The sequence below is a fragment of the Symphalangus syndactylus genome, chromosome 17 (assembly GCF_028878055.3).
Source record: "Symphalangus syndactylus isolate Jambi chromosome 17, NHGRI_mSymSyn1-v2.1_pri, whole genome shotgun sequence".
NCBI lineage: Eukaryota > Metazoa > Chordata > Mammalia > Primates > Hylobatidae > Symphalangus > Symphalangus syndactylus.
In genome coordinates, this window is record NC_072439.2 from 20,138,057 (window position 1) to 20,151,952 (window position 13,896).

A 13,896-nucleotide genomic window follows, 5' to 3' on the forward strand; every position below is an offset into this window, starting at 1 on the left:
AAACTAACAAGCAAAAAACAACCCCATTAAAAAGTAGACAAAGGACATGAACAGACATTTTTCAAAAGAAGACATACACATGGCCAATAAGCATATGAAAAAATGCTCAATATCACTAATCATGAGAGAAATGCAAATCAAAACCACAGTGAGACACCATCTCACACCAGTCAGAATGGCTATTATCAAAAAGTCAAAAAATAACACATGCAAGTGAGGTTGCAGATGGGAATGTAAATTAGTTCAGGCATTGTGGAAAGCAGTTTGAAGATTTCTCAAATAACTTAAAACAGAATTACCATTTGACCCAGCAATCTCATTATCAGGTATATACCCCAAGGAATATAAATTGTTCTAACATGTGTATGTTCATCGCAGCACTATTCACAATAGCAAAGACATGGAATCAACCTAAATGCCCATCAATGATAGACTGGATAAAGAAAATGGAGGCCAGGCGCATTGGCTTATGCCTATAATCCCAGAAATTTGGGAGGCCGAGGCAGGTGGATCACCTGAGGTCAGGAGTTTGAGACCAGCCTGGCCAACATGGTGAAACCCCGGCTCTACTAAAAATACAAAACTTAGCCGGGTGTGGTGGTAGGCACCTGTAATCCTATCTACTCAGGAGGCTGAGGCAGGAAAATCGCTTGAACCTGGGAGGTGGAGGTTGCAGTGAGCTGAGATCGCGCCACTGCACTCCAGCCTGGGTGACAAGAGCGAAACTCCATCTCAAAAAAAATATATAGAAAGAAAAAAAAAAGAAAATGTGGTACGTATACATCAAAGAATACTACGTGGCTATAAAAAAGAATGAGATCATGTTCTTTGCATCAGCATGGATGGAGCGGGAAGCCCTTATCCTCAGCAGACTAATACAGGAACAGAAAACCAAATACTGCATGTTCTCACAAGTGCGAGCCAAATATCAAGTGCACATGGACACAAAGAAGGGAACAACAGACACTAGAGGGGCCTACCTGAGGGTTGGAGGAGGGAGAGGATCAAAAAACTACCTACTGGGGCTGGGCGTGGTGGCTCACGCCTGTAATCACAGCACTTTGGGAGGCTGAGGCAGGCGGATCACCTGAGGTCAGGAGTTCGAGACCAGCCTAGCCAACATGGTGAAACCTCGTCTCTACTAAAAATACAAAAAAATTAGCCGGGTATGGTGGCATGCACCTATACTCCCAGCTACTTAGGAGGCTGAGGCAGGAGGTGGAGATTGCAGTGAGCCAAGACTGTGCGACTGCATTCCAGCCTGGGCAGCAGAGTAAGACTCCAACTCAAAAAAAAAAAAAAAATACTGTTGGGTACTAGGCTTAATACCTGGGTGATGAAACAATCAGCACGCCAAATCCCCATGACACACAATTTACCTGTATAATAAACCTGTACTTGTACCTAAATTGAAAGTTAAAAAGGCCAAGCACGGTGGCTCACACGTGTAATCCCAGTACTTTGGGAGGCTGAGGTGGGCAGATCACTTGAGGTCAGGAGTTTGAGACCAGCCTGGCCAACACAATGAAACATTGTCTCTACTAAAAGTACAAAAAAATTAGCCAGGCATGGAGATGCATGCCTATAATCCCAGCTACTCAGGAGACTGACACAGGAAAATCGCTTGAACCTGGGAGGTGGAGGTCGCAGTGAGCTGAGATCACGCTACTGCACTCTAGCCCGGGCGAAGGAGCGAGACTCCCTCTCAAAAAAAAAGAAAGTTAAAAAGAAGGAAAAGTTGCTGCCTCTTAGGCATTTCCCTGGGGCAGCTGGAAACTGGCAAAACCTGGATTGGAACCCACACTGGATATTGCGGTAAGGGCCTCCCATCTCCGTGGTGACGATGCCCTAGTCCCATCTCCATCCCAGGCTTGCCTCCTGAGGCTGGCACCAACTGGCCTGGATGTCAGGCTCACCCTTACGGACTGAGGTGGCTTGAGCCCAGAATCACTATGGAGGGAGGTGGGACCCTCAGGAGCCCCTAGGGAAGAACAGGGACCACTCACCCTCAGGGGTTCCTGGGGGGGCAAGCTCAGCTCCTGACACCCACTGATGGCAGCCAAGGTGGTAGAAGAAGATGCCATCTTCGTAGCACTTTTCCTCCTGGTAATGGGTGTGCACATTGCCCCCTGGGAAAGGAGGAAGGGGCATAGCTGGCAAGCCTAGGGGAGGTGGGGGGACTCCCCTGCAGGGAGCCTCAGCTCAGGGTTGGCTCAGGCCCTCAGCAGGCAGGCAGGCAGGCAGGATTGGGGAGCCTCCTCACCATAGACCACCATGTAATTGCCCAGAACACTGGCTGTGTGGAAGGCTCGCTCCCTTGGGCCCTGAAGCCCATCCCGCCCCTTCAGCGTTGTCCACACACGCCGATCCACGTGGAAAAGCTCAGTGGAGTTCACTCGCACAGAGAACCTACCAAAGGAGAAGTAGGTCAGGGGCTCAGGGCAGGAAGCGTCTCTCTCCCTCCTCCAGGCTCTTAGGAGCCGTGTGATCACCCAGGGATGAGACTGGCCATGACTGACTCTATGTCCCCTCCAAACTAGAAGTTCCCTGTGGGCAGGACCTTGAGTCATCTCTGGGTTACCCGCATAAACTAGCATGGGCTGGACACCAAGCAGGGCTCTGTTGAATGGATACATGGGTGGGAGTGCGTGAGAGGCAATTCACCAAGAGACTGAATAAAACACCAGAGAATGTGTGAGTGGGTGAATGAATGAATGAGTGAATGAAGGAGTAAATAAATACATGAAGGAAGGAGTGACTGAGAGACCACAGGAGTCTGACAGTGGGCAAAGACTCTAAAGACTAAAGGCCTATGGTGTTGAGCTGGGCCTGGCCTGTGGGGCACGGGTTATGGGACAGGTCACTTACCGGGCAGTGGAGGGCCGGTGTCCACCATGGACCAGCAGGGCACGGGAGGGGGCATGGAACACCATGGAGTGGCCGGTGGCAGCAGGGGGCCGTCCGCCTGCCGGAATCACCTGCTCCCAATAGCCCCCGCTGGTGCTGTCAAGGCGGAAACGGAAGAGGCCAGAGGAGAAGAGGTCGTGCTGGGTGCGGCCTCCAGACACATATAGCCAGACATCATCCACCAAGGCAGCTGCGTGACCTGCCAGGCCTGGGGGCCCCGAGGAGCTGGAGGCAGGTGGTGCCAGGAGCTCCCAGTGGCCCCTGCCCAGTGGACTGAAGGCCCACACGTCATTGGTGAGCGAGCCGTCAGCCAGCTCACCACCCATCAGCACCAGGGAGCCGGCCCAGGCCACGGCCACATGGGAGTGACGGGCAGCCTGTGAGGAAGAGACAAGAGACAGAGGTAGAGACACAGCAAGAGAGCCACAGCCAGGCTTAGACAGACAGATGCAGAGCCAGAGAAACATGGAGAGAAGGCGAGATAAAGACAGAGACAAAGAGAAAGGCAGAGACGGGCAGAGAGAGAAAAGAAGAGACAGATTCATAGAAACAGAAATACAATAAGAGAGGGAAGAGGCAAGGAGACAGAGTTAAAGGGACAAATGGCAGAGAGAAACAGACCCAGAGAGATGGAGACACAGAAACGGAGAACACGGAAGCCCAAAAGTCAGACAGACGAAAACAGAGACAGACTGAGCGACAGGAGACACGTGGAAAAATAAGACGCACAAAGGCAGATAAAGGAAGAAGGAGAAGAAAAAAGAAAACCAGAGAGAAAAGGCAGAAACAGGGAGAAGTTGGTTCCTATATCAAGCTGCGGGAAATGGGGGAGCACTGGGTGATAGGGGATCATTCTGGGGGTCCCCGGCTGGGTCTGATTGAGTGGAAAGGCTCCTCCAGGGCAGAGAAGGGGTCCATACCGGGGCAGGACTCAGGTCCCAGGACTCCCAGGTGTTAGCGGAGAAGTTGTATAGGACGAGATCACCCAGGGCGTTGTTGAGGTCCTGGCCTGTGGAGGGGTGGACAGTCTCATGCCCTGGCTATAGGCTGCCGGGCCTCCAGACCCCAGATACTCGCCCCATCTGCTCACCTCCGAAAACTGCCAGCAGCCCCGGCGGGGACAGGAAGGCGCCAGCTGCCCCGATACGGGCAGAGAAGGCAGGGTCCCCGGCACTCACGTTGTGCCACCAGCCAGCCCCCTGGTTCTCCCACAGGTGCAGGTCACAGGCACGTCCCAAGAAGCCAGGCTCACAGCGGCATGGTCCCAGGGGCTGCGGGGAAGGAGACATAAAGGCAGAGATAAGAGAGGGAGAGACAAGGACAGAGAGACAAAGGAGACACAAAGAGAAAAAGAGGCAGAATGAGACAGACAGGGCACAAAGGGAGAGAGAAAAAGACAGACAGGAAGGAGAGGATGGAAAAGGAAAGAGTGAGAGAAAGGGAGACAGAGAGAGACAGGAAGAGGGGAAAGGCAAACTGTCAGACAGAAACAAGAGACAAAGAGACACAACCAGAAGGAAGCAGACAGATGGAAAAAAGAAGACCAACGGAAAAAGGAAAAGACACACAGAGAGAAAGGAGAAAAGACAGAAAGATGGCAGGCGGGGAGAAGACAGCGCAACTGACGTTCAGCCTGGACTGAAAGAGCTCAGATCTGGGGAGGTCAAGTCGGGGAGGGCTCAAAGCGCAATCCAGATTGAAAGCTGGATGTGCACAGCTTCGGTGTAAGGTCAGTGGTGCGAGGCTGGAAGTCATGGCAGGGGGTCCAAGGCCACACAGAGTGGCTGGATGGGAGGACAGAGTTGGGCCTGGCTGGAGGAAGAAGGGTGGTGTTCACAGGTGAGAGTGGGATATAGATGAGAGTGGGATATGCTCAGCAGGGGAGGGCCTGCAGGAGAAGGTGGGGTGGGGTTGGAGTAACAGGTGGGGGGCAAGCTCTGGAAGGAGAAGGAAGTGGGTGTCATGGAAGAGGGTGGGGTGGTGGGGGGAGTTTCATGCAGGAGCAAGGTCAGACCTAGGAGATGGGCATGGAGGGTGTGCTCACGGATCAGGGCCCCAGGGGAAACAGGGCTGGGGACCGGCTCACCGAGGCGCAGGTGCCGTGGCTGCCACAGTAGGCTGAGCACTCCTGCAGGCCACAGTCAGGACCCCCCCAGCCTGGCTCGCAGGCACACACACCCGGTGGCTGGCACTGCCCGTGGCTCCGGCAGCCACCCGGGCACAGGGAGAAGCGGAATGAGGCGTTAAAGCCCAGCAGGTTGTAGTTGGCATCACTGAAGAGGTGCAGCAGCATCTGCGGGCACAAGGTGTGCTGGGTAAGGTGGGCAGGGCCTGGGGATTGTCCTGGGAGGGTGGCCCACTCCTGCCCCCTTCCACCCTGGGGGACCAAGAGCCTCATCTCCTTCCTTTGCCTCTCCCCACCTTCCCTTGTCCCTGTGCTCTGCTCTTGGATGCCCTCTTACTGACTCTCTGTCCCTCCTTTCTTCTTCCATCTCCCTCGGTGTATCTACCCACAGCCCCATCCCCACTAACCTTGCCTGAGGAAGCTTCGATGGGCGGAGGTCGGGTGCTCCCGCTCAGACTGGCAAGCAGCGGCCCTCGCGGGGAGTCACCGTCATACACGAACAGGTAGTCATACGTGCACTCTGTGTCCAGGAAAAGGAAGTCCAGCAGGATCCGGTGCTGGGGGCTTGGGGCTGGAAGGTGAGCACAGAGGGACCAAGCTCTAAAGCGGACCTTCTCCCCACACCTCCCTGCAGCCTCCCACAATTATACACTAAACCCTGCTCCAGGTGATGCTGGGGTCTCAAGGATGAGTCAGACCTGGGCCCTGCCTTGGAGGGGCTCCCAGTCTCATAACCTAGGGCGGTCAAGGGCTGTGACAGCCAGAGGGACAGGAGCCCAGAGAAAGAATCATAATATTCCAGATCTCTAGAAAGGTCACCTGAGATCAGAATGAACACTCCTACCATGCAGATGGGAAAATAAAGTACAGAGAAAACCCCATCCCAGTGGCCACACACAGCAGAATCCACAGTGTTCCTGATGCCTCTCTCTTCCTGTCCATGCCTGAGCTTCAGACATGTCCAGGCTGGAGGGTCAAGGTCATAATCCCAGTGAGAAGAGCACCTCTGTGACAGTCCCCTGGCCCATGCTGAATAGAGCTGCAAGAGAAGAGTCCAGCTTCTTCCCCCAGAACAGAGGCCTAACCTTGGAGCGGCATAGTTCCCCTCTGTCCCCATCCAGAGTCTCACCTCTGCTTATTGTGATGGCTACAAGCACAAACTCTGGAACCAAACTGCCTGAGCTTATGTCTTGGCTCTGCCATCAAATAGCTACCAGCTGTGTGATCATGGCCAAGTAACCCACCCCCCCGATCGGTTTCCTCATCTCTAAAGTGGGAGATAGTGGTACTGTGGTGGAATCAAACTTATAGGCCACTCCTGCCATTGAAAGTTAATTCCCCGCCCCTTATATCTGGGAAGAGCCTTAGTGACTTGCTTGACCAATTAAAACCCAGCAGAAATTCTGAAACTTCCAAGGCTAGATCATAAGAAGACTTGTACCTTTCACCTGGGCCTCATAGAATGCTCCTTCTCAGAACACAGCTGTCATGCTAGGAAAAGCCAAAGCCGGCCAGGCACAGTGGCTCACGCCTGTAATCCCAGCACTTTGGGAGGCCTAGGCGGGCGGATCACGAGGTCAGGAGTTTGAGACCAGCCTAGCCAACATGGCGAAACCCTGTCTCTACTAAAAATACAAAAATTAGCTGGGCGTGGTGGCGGGCACCTGTAATCCCAGCTACTCGGGAGGCTGAGGCAGAAGAATTGCTTGAACCTGGGAGGCAGAGGTTGCGGTGAGCCGAGATTGTGCCATTGCACTCCAGCCTGGAGGATTATAGCGAGGAGGACTATGAGGAGGACTAAGAGTGAGATTTCGTCTCAAAAAAAAAAGCAAAAAAAAGAAAAGCCAAAGCCACAAGAAAAGGCCACACACAGGCACTCCGGCTGACAGTCCCAACTGAGCTTCCAGCTGACAGCCAGCATCAACTGCCAGCCCTGGAAGGGACCTTCCTGGATGTCTAGCCAATGTGAACATTCAGCTGACTGCAGCCCCAGCTGACATCTGACTGCAACCTCATGAGGAGCAATAATGCACACGAAATGGTGACAACGAAGTGGGGTGGGTGGCTCATGCCTGTAATCCCAGCACTTTTGAGAGGCCAGGGTGGGCGGATCACCTGAGGTCAGGAGTTCCAGAACAGCCTGGCCAACGTCGTGAAACCCTGTCTCTACTAAAAGAAAATACAAAAATTAGCCAGGCCTGGTGGTGTGAGTCCCAGCTACTCAGGAGGCTGAGGCAGGAGAACTGCTTGAACCTGGGAGGCAGAGGTTGCAGTGAGCCAAGATCGCACCATTGCACTCCAGCCTGGGCGACAGAGGGGACTCAAAAAAAAAAGAGGCTGGGCGCCATGGGTCACGCCTATAATCCCAGCACTTTGGGAGGCCAAGGTGGGTGAATCGCTTGAGGTCAGGAGTTCGAGACCAGCCTGGTCAACATGGTGAAACCCCGTCTCTACTAAAAATACAAAAAATTAGCTGGATGTGGTGGCACATGCTTGTACTCCCAGCTATTTGGGAGGCTGAGGCAGGAGAATTCTTGAACCCGGGAGGCAGAGGTTACAGTGAGCTGAGATCATGCCATTGCACTCTAGCCTGGGCGAGAAGAGTGAAACTCTGTTTCAAAAAAAAAAAAAAGAAATGCCGACAACAGGGCCCACATATCGTGGTGAGTGCCACTACCCCAACACTGTCACTGTCTTGTTCTCTGCCAGTCCTGGTTCAGGTAGCCTCTCTCATTCCACATTCCACATCCCACATGAGAAGGCTCCTGAACAGGCAGCTCAGGGCAGTCCTCTGGGTGAGGGAAATTAGGCGGCCTAGGCTCTGGCTCTGGCTCTGCCCATGACCAGCTGGAGGACCCTGGGCCAGCCCTTTCCCCCATGACCCTTAGTGAGCCTATCAGGATCGTGGAGACACTCAGCCACCACTGCCAATGGCTTGGGTGATCCTGGGCCAGTTCTATGGGCTCTCTGAGCCTTAGTTTCCATGACTGTAAAATAGGGATAATTTCCCCCACCCACAAAGGCTGGGGTGAACATTCAACGAGGTGACGACTCCAGCCTGCCAGCTTAGAGCCAGGGTGTGTCCTGGCTGCCCGGCCTCATCCTGTCTCACCAGAACCATTGATCCAGCCTCCTCCTTGCCCTGACATGAATCTCTGATCTTCCCAGCTCAACATCTGGCCCCGTCCCTCCACTGCCCCAAAGCCCTGCATGGCTCCCTACCACCCTAGGAGAAAGTCCAGTTCCTTAACCTGCTGTTCAGACCCTCGCTTTGTCTCAAATCACCCCACTGCTTACAGCTCTAATGGGAGCTGGGCCTTTGTACAAGCTTCTCCCTCTGTCTGCAACATATTATCGCTTCCCACCACCAGCCCTCTTCCTGATGCCCTCTAGCTGGGTTAGGTGCCCCCTCTCCAGTGTTCTCACATCCCATTATAACCTTCATTCCCCTGGGCCAGGAACATCTATGTCCAGGTCTGTCTCCCTGCAGCCTACAAGGCCCATAGGGCAGGGCTGGATGTGGGCTTAATTCCCTCTGCAGCATTGCCCAGACCCGGGCTTGGCAAAGGCTCAGGAAATGCTGGATGATGGAATGAAGAAATACACAAAAGAAGGAATACTAAATCTGGAAGCTCTCCCTGAGGCTCTGACCAGAGCCCCCAAGAACATCAGACACAGACCCCACCCATGCTTTGGGGAGCGCAGAAGAACCATTCAGCACGGCCACACAACCAGACCTCCCAGAATCTTACCAGCCTCAACCAAACTATAAAGCTCTGTTCCTGGAATCACAAGTACATCTTTGTTAAGTGCCTGCCGGAGGCCGGCTCACCATCTGCCTCCCCAAGTTCTTCCCTAAGTTGAAGGTCTTCTGTTTCCACCCAACCCCCATACCATTCCAGACAGAAATCAATCCCAAACCCCCTTCTGCTCAAAAGCAGGATGCCTCTTATCCATGGGATGTTATAAGGACTAGGACTGGGCTGGGTGTGGTGGCTCAAGTCTGTAATCCCAGGGCAGATCATTTGAGGCCAGGAGTTTGAGACCAGCCTGGCCGACATAGAGAAACCCCGTCTCTACTAAAAATATAAAAATTAGCCAGGCATGGTGGCAAATGCCTGTAATCCCAGCTACTCAGGAAACCGAGGCACGAGAATCACTTGAACCTGGGAAGCAGAAGCTGCAGTGAGCTGAGATGAAGCCACTGCACTCCAGCCTGGGCAACAGAGCAAAATTCTGTCTCGGAAAAAAGAAGAAAAGTCTAGGACTAGATAAAGCGTGAATATAACACAAAAGTTAGTAGGTTGGTTGTTTATCTTTTTTTTTTTTCCTGAGACAGGGTCTCGCTCTGCTGCCCAGGCTGGAGTATAGCAGTGCAATCTCGGCTCACTGAGACCTCAGCCTCCTAGGCTCAAGGGATCTGCCCACCTCAGCCTCCCCAGTAGCTGGAACTATAGGTACATGCCACCACCTACCATGCCCAGCTAATCTTTTGTAATTTTTTTGCAGAGACAGTGTCTTACCATGTTGTTCAGGCTAGTCTCTAACTCCTGGGCTCAAGTAATCCTTCCATCTCAGATTCCCAAAGTGCTGGGATTACAGGCGTGTGCCACTGCCCCTGGCTGGTTGTTTATTTTATAATAGATAGAGGAAGATGTTGGTTCTTATAGGTAAGAAGTGACAGGCATTGGTAAGAACAGAAGATCATCAAGGGGGGTCTGGAGGTCTCCCAGACTCCCCCCTCACCCCAACATCTACCCAGTTGGTCCCCAAGTCTCATCGGTGAAACTCCACAAACATCCATTGTACTCTCTACACCTCTCCACCCCTCTAAGCCCCTGCCCCAGTTAGGAACTCATCCTCTCTTGTCAGATCAGCTCACCAAGTCTCCAGTCTGCCCCCCACCCAGCCTGAGGGCAATGCCCTACTCCTGCTCAAAACCTCCTGTGGCTCCCCATCAACCCCAAGGGGAAGGCCAGGCTGCTCAGTGTGACATTTAAGGCCCCTCTTCCCCTGCTTCTGGCTCTCATTACCTCCCAGTCAAAAGTGCCATCAGACCAGACAAACCTAGATAGGGATCCTGAAACACTCCATCCACCCTCACGTCTTCATAGAGACTGTTCCCTTTTCCCACTCAATAAACTCCTATGCATGCTTTAGAACCCTGTTTCAGTGGCTCCTCCTCTGTGACCTCCAGCACAGTCCTCTTTCCTCCCTAGGTACATCCACCCCACCCCTCCACTTCCCTTCTTAGCCCTGAGCACTGTCTCAGTGAACACACTGGGGGCTGAATATCTGTGTCCAGTCCCACCATTCCCAACCAGACTGAGACTTTTTTTTCTTTTTTGGAGGTGGAGTCTCGCTCTGTCACCCAGGCTGGAATCACAGGTGTGCGCCACCATGCCGGGCTAATTTTTGTAGTTTTAGTAAGTTTCTTCCTGTTGGCCAGGCTGGTCTCTAACGCCTGACGTCAGGTGATCTGCCCCACTTGGTCTCCCAAAGTGCTGGGATTACAGGCGTGAGCCACTGCACCTGACCTAACCAGTCTGGGACTCTTTAAGGCCAGAGAGTGATTTATATCCAGCACACAGACCCCTTCGCCACACACACACACACACACACACACACACACACACACACACTTCCTATTCTGTTCTCATCCCACTAGCTTGACAGGAATGGCCCCCAAGCTGGGGACAGGTAGACATGCTAACACCAAGAAACATGCCTTCATCCACACCCCACACAGCAGCCAGAGAGATCTTCTAAAACATAAATAAGATCATGTCCTTTCCCTGCTCAAAACCCTTCCATAGCTCCCCAGAGCCCCCAGACAAAGACAAAGCTCCACAGCCTCCCAAGGGAGGCCCTGCATGATCCAGGCTCTGTCACACCTCTGGCCTTTGCCCAGGACCTCCCCTGTCTGGAGGCCAGCTTCTACATCCACTACTCTGTGAGGCCTTCCTGGGCTTCTGCAGGTACTGCCTTTCAACTTCTCTTCCACCCCTGTATTGCCCTCAGGATACAGCTCAAAATCACATAGCCCTACACCTGCTGGCTTCTCCCACCCTGCAGCCTCTGGCTCATTCGTTGTCTTGTATTCTGTGTTTTTGTTTAAGATGGAGTCTCGCTCTGCCGCGCAGACTGGAGCGTAGTGGCCCAATATCGGCTCACTGCAACCTCCAGGTTCAAGCGATTCTTGTGCCTCAGCCTCCTGAGTAGCTGGGACTACAGGCATGTGCCATCACACCCAGCTAATTTTTATATTTTTAGTAGAGATGCTGCCCAGGCTGGTCTCAAACTCCTGACTTCAGGTGATCTGCCGGCCTCGGCCTCCCAAAGTGCTGGGATTACATGCATGAGCCACCATGCCCTGCCAGTATTCTATGTTTTAACACACTGGATTTCTAGTTCATCAAAAGCATCACTCTCCTGCTTCCCCGCCTTTGCACGGCTATTCTTGCCTGGAATGCCCTTCTGCTCCCTCCTACAAATGCCTCTGATCTCAGCTATACCCCAGGTGAAGTCACATGTCTTCACAGAGAAAGAGCCACTGAGGCATGCATAGGAGTTTATTGGGTGGAAAAGGAAAACAAACAGCCTTGGAGTGGGTTTGTCTCTCCCACTGACTGGGAGCCCAGAAGGGTAGGGCTGGGGCCTTTCCTCCCACTCCTGACAGATTCCTATTGGTCCTTTAGGTCTCAGCTTAGACATTGCCTCCTCCAGGAAGCCTCTCTCTGTTCTCCCTGGCCCCAGATCAGGCACTTTCTCTGGGCTCTCCCAGGCCTGTGGGGTTCCTCCATCACAGACCACTCCTGCCTCCCACTATTAATGTGTTCGTCTCCCCAACTAGACTCCAAGACCTAAGTCACTGGGGATTGCTGGAGCTGTCTCAGTCTGGGCTATGTCCAATGGCAAACATAATGTCTAGTACACGAACGACTGAAGAAAAATGCTTTTATTGAAGTACTTTGCAAATAACAACAATAATAATCCTAATGCCATTTATTGAACAGTTGCTATATGCCACACATCAGGCACGTTAAATACCTGTTTTCATTTCATTCCAACAACTCTTATGAGGTGAGTACTGTTGTTATCCCATTTGTGGGGGGAAGGAAACCAAACCTTAGAGAAAGAAAGCCACCTGCTCAAAGTCACAAAGCTAACAATAAGAAGCCAGGCACAGTGGCTCACACCTACAATCCCAACACTTTGGGAAGCTGAGGTGCGAGGATCGTTTGAGCCCAGGAGTTCGGGACTAGCCTGGGCAACATGGTGAGACTCTGTCTCTACACACTCAGTTACTTGGGAGGCTGAGGTGGGAGGATCACTTGAGCCCAGGAGGTCGAGGCTGCAGTAAGTAAATTGTGTTGGTACCATTGCACTCCAGCCTGGGTGACAGAGTGAGGCCCCCATCTCAAGAAAAAAAAAAAAAAAAAGTAGTAGTAGAACCAAATTCAAAGCCAGATGATTGGACCCAGACCCTGAGTTCTTAACAGTTACCCAGAAGACCCAGCACTGATGCTCCTGTCTTGTAATTGTAAATCTGGGTGTAGGTGCATCTCCCCCACCAGACTTGGAGGCCTTCCAGGGCAGGGCCCAGGTTGGCTGCAACCCTGGGTGTCAGGCATTTTAGAGCAAAAGACCTGGACCAGAACCGAGCTCTGGGAATGTGGTGAGTGGATGAATGCACACATGAATGAACTAGCAGCGAATTAGTGAGTGACCCACGCGGCCCCACTCACCCTCGACGAGCCACTCGCAGTTGCCATTGACGCTGTAGTTGCCCGCACCATCCGTCACGAAGCCTGGCGCCTCCCGCAGCACCTGCCGCTGCCCCTTGCAGTCCCCCGCCCGGGCCCCAGGGGACAGCGACCCCAGCACGGCCAAGGCCAAAGCCAGTGCCGTGGCCAGAAGCTTGCCCAGAGCCATCGCCGCCTCCTGCACTGACCCTTAGCGCGGGGACAGGCCGTAAAAACCTGGAGAGGACCCTCTACCCGGGGTGAGGCCCTGCAAATGCGACCTCTATAGGCATAACATGGCCTTGTAGACCGAAGAGGTCCCGGAGACGCAGTCCGGGCGAAGGGAACGGCCACTGCTGACAGGCTGTGGAAGCCGAGGGCTGGGCCCTATAGAGCGATGGAAGGCCCTGTATATGGAGTCATTATGGACGGGGCCGATCCCTAGGGACCGTAGGGGTCCCCTATAGACACGGGCCTCCATAGGGGGCCAATCCCATAAACAGTGTCCAGCATTACAGACTCAGGCTGCTGCAGGCCAAACGGACCTTATAGACGGCTGGGTCCCCAGGGGGCGAAGGGCTCTAAGGCCCGGCAGGAGCCTCCATAGAGGCTGCGGGCAGGGAAAGGCCAGGCTCGGATGGTCCAGGAGAGACTCCTCCAGCCGGGGGCGGGGCGCGAGCGGGTGCCGGGGGCGGAGCCTGTCTTCAGGGGCTCGGGCCTGGACCCCATAGACCCAATCCCTTTGCTCACCCACCCTCGCCTCCCTCCGAAGCCGGATGGGCCAGATCAGAGAGACGAGGGGACGCTTCGGCCAGAGCGGCCGCGGGAAGACCCGCTGTGGGAAGGCGAGGGGGCGGGAGCCGAGCAGCCGCTGTGGGAGGGACGGCTGAGAGGAGGCGAGAAGTTGCAGAGCGGCCGGTCAGAGCGGCCCTGGGAGGACTGCGGAGCGCCCAACCCCCAACCCTCCATAAAGGGACACTTCCGGGGAAATTCCCCGCCCATTTGTTCCCAACCGCATGCGCAGGAGCGTCCTCCTGGAAGGAGAGAAAATTACATATGCGCAGTGCTAAGATCATAACCCAAACTCTGGGTGCCTGTGGTTCAGCAAAGCATGGGCCA

At 53.7% G+C, this 13,896-nt stretch overlaps 1 protein-coding gene across 1 annotated transcript in view; it reads right to left on the reverse strand.

Annotated features, from left to right (window-relative positions):
- Positions 1-13,679, reverse strand: part of MEGF8 (multiple EGF like domains 8) — a 52,429-nt gene extending 38,750 nt beyond the window's left edge. The window contains 8 exon segments of the mRNA XM_055250273.2: positions 2,007-2,129; positions 2,264-2,409; positions 2,869-3,284; positions 3,828-3,916; positions 3,998-4,178; positions 4,994-5,200; positions 5,440-5,603; positions 12,781-13,679. Coding sequence (XP_055106248.1) covers positions 2,007-2,129; positions 2,264-2,409; positions 2,869-3,284; positions 3,828-3,916; positions 3,998-4,178; positions 4,994-5,200; positions 5,440-5,603; positions 12,781-12,967 — 1,513 coding nt within the window. The 5' untranslated portion in view covers positions 12,968-13,679.
- Between the last annotated feature and the right edge of the window lie 217 nt (positions 13,680-13,896).